Source organism: Geospiza fortis, unplaced genomic scaffold, assembly GCF_000277835.1.
Source record: "Geospiza fortis unplaced genomic scaffold, GeoFor_1.0 scaffold450, whole genome shotgun sequence".
Classification (NCBI taxonomy): domain Eukaryota; kingdom Metazoa; phylum Chordata; class Aves; order Passeriformes; family Thraupidae; genus Geospiza; species Geospiza fortis.
In genome coordinates this window covers 1,087,253-1,094,076 of record NW_005054416.1, presented here as the reverse complement: position 1 = coordinate 1,094,076, position 6,824 = coordinate 1,087,253, and the positions used below count along the sequence as shown (strand labels likewise).

The 6,824-nt window shown below is 59.5% G+C and overlaps 1 protein-coding gene across 1 annotated transcript in view; it reads left to right on the top strand.

Annotated features, from left to right (window-relative positions):
- Positions 1–6,824, top strand: part of PITPNM1 (phosphatidylinositol transfer protein membrane associated 1) — a 13,166-nt gene that overhangs the window by 3,108 nt on the left and 3,234 nt on the right. Inside the window, exons 2-14 of the mRNA XM_014309243.1 lie at positions 12–342; positions 416–546; positions 2,896–3,120; positions 3,209–3,523; positions 3,882–3,977; positions 4,084–4,191; positions 4,300–4,361; positions 4,432–4,676; positions 5,171–5,360; positions 5,464–5,571; positions 5,665–5,807; positions 6,032–6,210; positions 6,525–6,750. Coding sequence (XP_014164718.1) covers positions 12–342; positions 416–546; positions 2,896–3,120; positions 3,209–3,523; positions 3,882–3,977; positions 4,084–4,191; positions 4,300–4,361; positions 4,432–4,676; positions 5,171–5,360; positions 5,464–5,571; positions 5,665–5,807; positions 6,032–6,210; positions 6,525–6,750 — 2,359 coding nt within the window. The remainder of the gene's footprint in view (positions 1–11; positions 343–415; positions 547–2,895; positions 3,121–3,208; positions 3,524–3,881; positions 3,978–4,083; positions 4,192–4,299; positions 4,362–4,431; positions 4,677–5,170; positions 5,361–5,463; positions 5,572–5,664; positions 5,808–6,031; positions 6,211–6,524; positions 6,751–6,824) is intronic.

Sequence of the window (6,824 nt, the reverse complement as noted above, 5' to 3'; positions counted from 1 at the left end):
CCTGTGAGCAGGTGTGGGGCCGGTGCATGCCGGCACATGGGGCAGGAGTGTACACGGACCCTGGGTGCCCGTGGGGGTGGGGTCTCGGGGCTTGGAGGGGCCGCACCGAGCCATCGTCTCTGCGCAGAAGAAAAGCCGGGAGGAGTCGAGTGGCGAGGGCAGCGGCGTGGAGATCCTGGCCAACCGGCCCTACAGCGATGGCCCTGGGGGCAGCGGCCAGTACACCCACAAGATCTACCACGTGGGCTCCCACATCCCCAGCTGGTTCCGGGCGCTGCTCCCCAAAGCCGCGCTCCAGGTGGAGGAGGAGTCCTGGAATGCTTATCCCTACACTCGCACCAGGTGGGAGCTGGGAGGCGGCGGGGTGGGCTGCAGGACCGGCCGTGCCCCTGGGCTCAGTCCTGTGCCCCTCCAGGTACACGTGTCCCTTCGTGGAGAAGTTTTCCATTGAGATTGAGACGTACTACCGCCCGGATGCGGGGCAGCAGACCAACATCTTCAACCTGAGCGCCGTGGAGAAGAGGCAGAGGATTTTAGCTGGGTATGGCTGGCTTGGGGAGCTGGGCAGGACACTGTGACTGCTGGGATTCCCACATAATGCTTCTGGGATGGGTGTGTGGTTGTGATGGGACCTTAGGGGCTCAACTTCACTGTTCTTGCTGGTCCTCATGTTTCAGGGATGCTGGAAGGGAAGAGCTCCCTGGATCCTGAGCTCCCTGCCCGCTCCCTCTCAGCACTGCTGAATTAAGTTCCACATTAAAGATATTTTCAGGGACAGTTTTGTCCTCTGCCTCTTCCCTTGCCTCTATTTCTGTTTGCAGCTTCTCCTTTCTAGTGCCAGCCTACTCCCCTCTCCTTCTGTGTCCCAGCCTTGTTCTGGCATGGATTTGCCTTCTCAGTCTCTCCTGGTGTACATGGGACCCCTGGGTCCTGTGGGGTGTTTTGGATCAGCTTGAGCAGGGAGAGCTGGAAAAGCATGTCCCCATTTTCCTACTCCCTGCCCTGCTTCCCCTCTCCCCAGGGCTTTGCTCCAGATCGCTGTCTGGCTCCTTTTTGCTGGGATGGTGGGCAGAACGCGGAGCTCAGGGTGGGATTCTTCCCTCTGCACAGAGTTCCCATTCTTGGTGGTGTTGGACATGGTCAGTTCAGGCGCCAGAGTGTGGAGTGTGACGTGCTGCCTCTTAAAATGGAGGCCCAAAATAGGCACTCGGAGGAAATGATTCATCTGACCTATTTCTCTCCCTGGCTCTTGCGGCACTGGGGATGTCCGGCTGGGATACCGATGGCTGGGACCTGGGGGCAGGAATTCTGCCCCTACTGCCCTCAGGAAGCCACCAGGGCCAAGCAGATGGCATCAGGGCATGGCCCCATGCCCACTGCCTGGTTTTCCACTCTCTGTGCCTGTCCAGCGGGCATTCCACAGGGCACTCAGCATCTCCAGTGGCTGCTGCCTTCCACAGGGAGGACGGTTGAAGTGGGACTAGCCCTAGTGTGGATCCCACTGGGATTTCTCTGCCCTGGTGTCTTGTAGCACTGACAGATTTAAACCCCTCTCACATTTCAAAGGGCAATGGAAAAACATGGTCTGGGTGATCCGCAGGGATAACTGCTTCCTTGGCAGCTTTCTCCCAGTGGCAAAAGCAAAGAGAGTTGGATTGTGATGGGAATGACACTGCCAGGAGCTGCTTGGGGACAGCAGGTCCTATCCCAGCTCTTTGCTGCTGTTATCCAAGATACTTGGCATCATGCTGTGCATTGCATCATTTTTGTGGATTCAGGGCATCTCTAGTTTTCTTTTTCCCCCTTTTTTCAGTCCAAACTGGAGGAAGAGAGGCTGACAGCCCCTTGAGGACATCAAGGAGGGCAAATAAATGTGTTTGGCACAGCCTGGAAATGGGGACAGTGCTGCAGGACAGTACTGGGAGCCAGTGGGGTGCCCTGGGATCCCCCAGACCATGACCTGGAGACAGGGCTGGAAAAGCCAAATTCTAGCAGATTTTGTGCTGGATTGAGCCTGAACGGCTGTTGGATTGTGTTTTCCTGGGTGTCCTTCAGGAGCCTTTCTCTGGTCTTGGGAGGTCATTCTCATTTGGGGGGAGCTCGCCCTCATTTGGGAAAGGTCACCTTTGTTTGGAGATGGGGCTCATTGCCCTCCCCCACCCCGGCTCTCTGGAGGCTCCTGTGTCACATGGTGGTTTTGCTGTGCCCTGGTTTTGGGGAACCCTTGGGCTTTTTTGGGGGGGAGCCGGGAGCTGTGCTGAGCTGCCCCATGTGCTGTCCCTGTTCTCAGTCCCCATGTCCCCCAGGGTGGCTGGGATCACTCTGCAGCTGCCAGATCTGCCAGCTGATGCATGTATGTGTGTCAGCCCTGGCTGTCCCCAGCTCCCAGACCCTCCCTCCCTGTGCTGCTCCCTGGGGTGCCGGATTGGGATCCCACATGGGGACAGAGATATCTTTGGCTGCACCAAGGGTGTCTGTGATGTTCCAGCCGTGGGATTTTATATGTTGTACTAGGAAATTCTTCCCTGTGAGAGTGGTGAGGGCCTGACACAGGGTGCCCAGAAAAACTGTGGATGCTCCATCCCTGGAAGTGTCCAAGGCCAGCTTGGATAGGGCTTGGAGCAGCCTGGGATAGTGGAAGGTGTCCCTGCCCATGTCAGGGGGTGGAATGAGATGATCCCTAAGGTCCCTTCCAACCAAAGCTATTCCAGGTTTCTATGATTCCAGAACTCCAGGATTTTAGAATTCTCAGACAGAGAGTGTTTGCTGCCAGCTGTGTTGGGTGCATGAATCATGGGAATAATTTGACCTTAATTTTGTCCCTTTTTCCTTATTTTCCTACCTGTGCCCCCTTGCCAAGCGCTGCGGGGTGACAAGCACTGTTTCCCCCCACAGACACCATTGACATTGTGCGTGATCCCATCTCCCCCGGGGAATACAAACCTGAGGAGGATCCCAAACTCTACCACTCATCCAAGACGGGCCGGGGGCCGCTGGGGGATGACTGGCTGGAGGCAGCAGCAGCCAGCGGGCCCCTCATGTGCGCCTACAAGCTCTGCAAGGTGGAGTTCCGATACTGGGGGATGCAATCCAAGATCGAGCAGTTCATCCATGACGTGGGTGAGTTCAGACCCGTGGGTTGCTGGAGGGTCATTTGGGCAGCTGTGGGATCCCACCGGACTCACTTCCCCCTTCTCTCTCCCCCAAGGCTTGAGGAAGGTGATGCTGCGCGCCCACCGCCAAGCCTGGTGCTGGCAGGATGAGTGGACGGACCTGACGATGGAGGATATCCGGCAGCTGGAGGAGGAGACGGCGCGGATGCTGGCACAGAAGATGGCCAAGTGTGGCGAGGGCGAGGAGCCACCCGCAGCTGGGGTCAGCCCCGAGGGGCAGCCGGAGCCAGATGGTCCTGGCAGTCAGGAGGAGGCTGAGCTGCAGGCGGGGACCGATACCCCCTCGGATGATACCTTTGCCAAGCAGTGGTCCACCTCTTCCCGGTCTTCCTACTCTTCCCAGCATGGAGGTGAGACCAGGTCTGGTGTGGTTTTTCCCTGGATGCTGTGGTTCTCCACAGGACATGTGTCAGGGGACTGTTTTGCCTGGCTTGGGTCTCCTGGGCTGGGGCTCTAGGTTTCCCAGGTCTGGTACCAGGTTTCTTGAAGGGGCCCTGGATGACCCAGGAATAGTTCTGGACCTCCTGGAGGGACTCTGGGTGACCCAGGGATGGTCACAGATCTCCCAAGGAGGGACTCCAGGGCACACAGGGATGGCCCCAGATCTCCGTGGCGTCTGGGTCCATGACCAAGGGGGAGCTGTGGGGCAGGAGTGGGGGTCTCTCTCACAGCAGGGGGCTGTGAGTGCTGACCCCCCATGGGTGGCAGGGGGCGTGTCTCCTCAGAGCCTGTCGGAGTGGCGGATGCAGAACATTGCCCGGGACTCAGAGAACAGCTCCGAAGAGGAATTTTTCGATGCCCACGGTACTGGCACCATCTTGGATCAGGCTGAGTGGGGGCAAGGGCATCTGAGGATGGGTGTGAGGGACAGGGGTGTCCTCCCACCCACGCTTTCCTCCTGCCTCTGCAGAGGATCTGTCTGACAGTGACGAGGTCTTTGCCAAGGAGATGACCAAGTGGAGCTCCAATGACTTCTTGGACACCCTTGAGCGGCCAGCAGAGCTGGATGAGGCACTGGGTGAGCTCTGGGGGTGCTCTGGCCCCAAATCCTGGGGTGGATATCCTGGGAGGGGCCTGATCCCCACTGGGAGACTCCAGCTGCCTCACCCAGGCTGTGTGCTTACAGGGGATGGAGCCAGCACTGCCAAGGGGGATGGTGAAGGATTGGGAATATCTGGCTTCCCTGAGGTGTGTGTCCCCTCCCTCGGGCCCTGCCCTCCTGCCGTGTCCCCCGACTTGACTGCTCTCCTTCCTGCAGGGAGGCACAGCAGAGAGCACGGAGCAGATGTGCCGGATCCACGCGCTCTTCCTCATCCTCCACAGTGGGAACATCCTGGATCAGGGAGCGGGCGAGCCGGGCTCCAAGCAGGCGGATGTGCAGACCCTGGCGGCCACCTTTGATGCTGTCACCCGCGTCCACTTTCCCGAGGCACTGGGACATGTGGCCCTGCGCCTGGTGCCGTGCCCACCCATCTGTGCTGCAGCCTACGCCCTTGTCTCTAAGTATGGATTCCCACTGGGAAGGGGAGCTGGTATCCTTGGAGAGGGGACTTCACTCCTGGTGGGACATTAAGGACTGGGGAGGGGGGTTAATTCCTGGTGCAATGTCTTGGGGCAGGCAATTATTGTGTGATGAGATGGGATGGGATACATATAATTCCTGGTGTAGTATCCCAGGGCATGCAGGTGTTTTGGTGTGGGATGAGGACAGTGGGGCAGCATGGGATGGGATAGGATGGGGATAACTCCTCGTGCAGCATCCTGGGTTGAGCAAGCATTGTGCAGAGAAATGGGGACATCAAGGCAGCATGGAATGGCTTGGAATTGGATGGGATGGGGTAACTCCGGATACAGCATCCCAGATGAGCAAGTGTCTTGTGGTGGGAGGGAACAGGATGGGGATTACTTCTGGTGTGGCATCCTGGGATGAACCAGTACCCTGCAGTGGGATGAGGACATCAGAACAGTCACGTTCATCCTTCGCTGTGTCCCCTCAGGCTCAGCCCTTACAGCCATGACAGGGACAGCCTGTCCAGCAGCCAGGACCACATCCCACTGGCAGCACTCCCACTGCTGGCCACCTCCTCAGGCACCTACCAGCAGGCTGTGGGCACCGTCATCACCCGCGCCAACCAGGCCTATGCAGCCTTCCTGCACTCTGGAGAGGGCACTGGCTTCTGCGGCCAGGTGAGGTGGAATCTGGGGAGAAGCTTGGCTCTAGGGTCCAGCTGTGACCCTGCATGGAGGGTTTAGCGGTTTCACCCTCCTCATGGATCTGTGGTCTCCACAGGTGGTGCTGCTGGGGGACTGTGTGGGCGGCATCCTGGGATTTGATGCCCTGTGCCAGAGCCGGGCAGGCTCAGGGGGCAGCCGGAGCAGCAGCCGCCGTGGCAGTCTGGTGAGTGCCTTGCATTCCAACACCCCCTGGGGAGGGTTTGGGGGTGCACTGGAGCCTACATGGGATCTGAGTGTTTGCTGCCTCTCCCTGCAGAGCACAGAGCCCATCTCCCCAGAGCAGTGCGGCGGCCTGGACCCGCTGGCTGATGGGACAGAAGGAGCGCCAGTATTGGGCCAAGCCAGCCCTGAAGCCTCAGGGGCACAGGGGGACAGCCAGCAGCACAGCTCCATGAGCAGGTGAGCCCGAGGGGGATGGTTGGCTATATTGTGCTTTATGGAAAGGGTGCAATTCCCCTCTGCTCCAGGCTGGGAAGGAGCATTTCATGGAGGCTACCTGCCCCGGGGGGATCTTAGTGGAGCTCCTCTGGGATAACAAGACCACACCAGGCACAGCTTTGCACTCAGGATGGTGGGAATGCGATGTTGCCATCCCTCCCCATGCCCACTGTCTGCTGTCCCAGCCTGCAGGCCAGCGAGGCCCCGCTGGAGACAGAGGCACCCCGGAGCAGTGCCATGGCACTGGATGGGGCAGAGGGTGCCAGCACCCGCCTCGAATTTAAGGTATCCGGCTTCTTCCTCTTCGGTTCCCCACTGGGGCTGGTGCTCGCACTGCGCAAGACCGTCATGCCTGCTCTGGATGGTGAGCATCCCTGCCTGCCATGGTGCCAGCCCCTGACCCTCCCTGCAGGGCTCAAGTCCCTGAGTCATGCTCACCTGACAAGCCTGAGCTCCTCAGGACCACCCCAGAGAGCCCTGCTTGGGTTTGAGCCCCTTGCATGCCCAGCCCTGGCTGTGTGGGTGTTGGTGGGTGGCTGAGTGTTCCTGCTCTGTGTCAGCCTCAGCCTATCTCTGGTGCCCCAAATTTCCCTGTCCAGCCTTTCCTTTTGCTGTGTCCTACTTTACCTCTCCTGGGTGTTTTGCTCCTGGTGCCCCTGACCCTGCTCTGTGCTGCAGTGGCCCAGCTGCGTCCTGCCTGTGAGCAGATCTACAACCTCTTCCACGCCGCCGATCCCTGCGCCTCCCGCCTGGAGCCCCTCCTGGCCAAGGCCTTCCATGCTGTGCCCCCACTCAGCGTGCCCCGATACCAGAAGTACCCCCTGGGTGATGGCACCTCGTCCCTTTTGGGTGAGCAAGTTCCCACCAGGCTGGTGCCAGGCACCCTCGGGCCACGTCAGGGTACCCAGAGCACTCACATCCTGGCTGGGTGCGGGTAGAGGGATGTGCAAGCCCTTCCCACTGCTCTGGGGCTCTGCT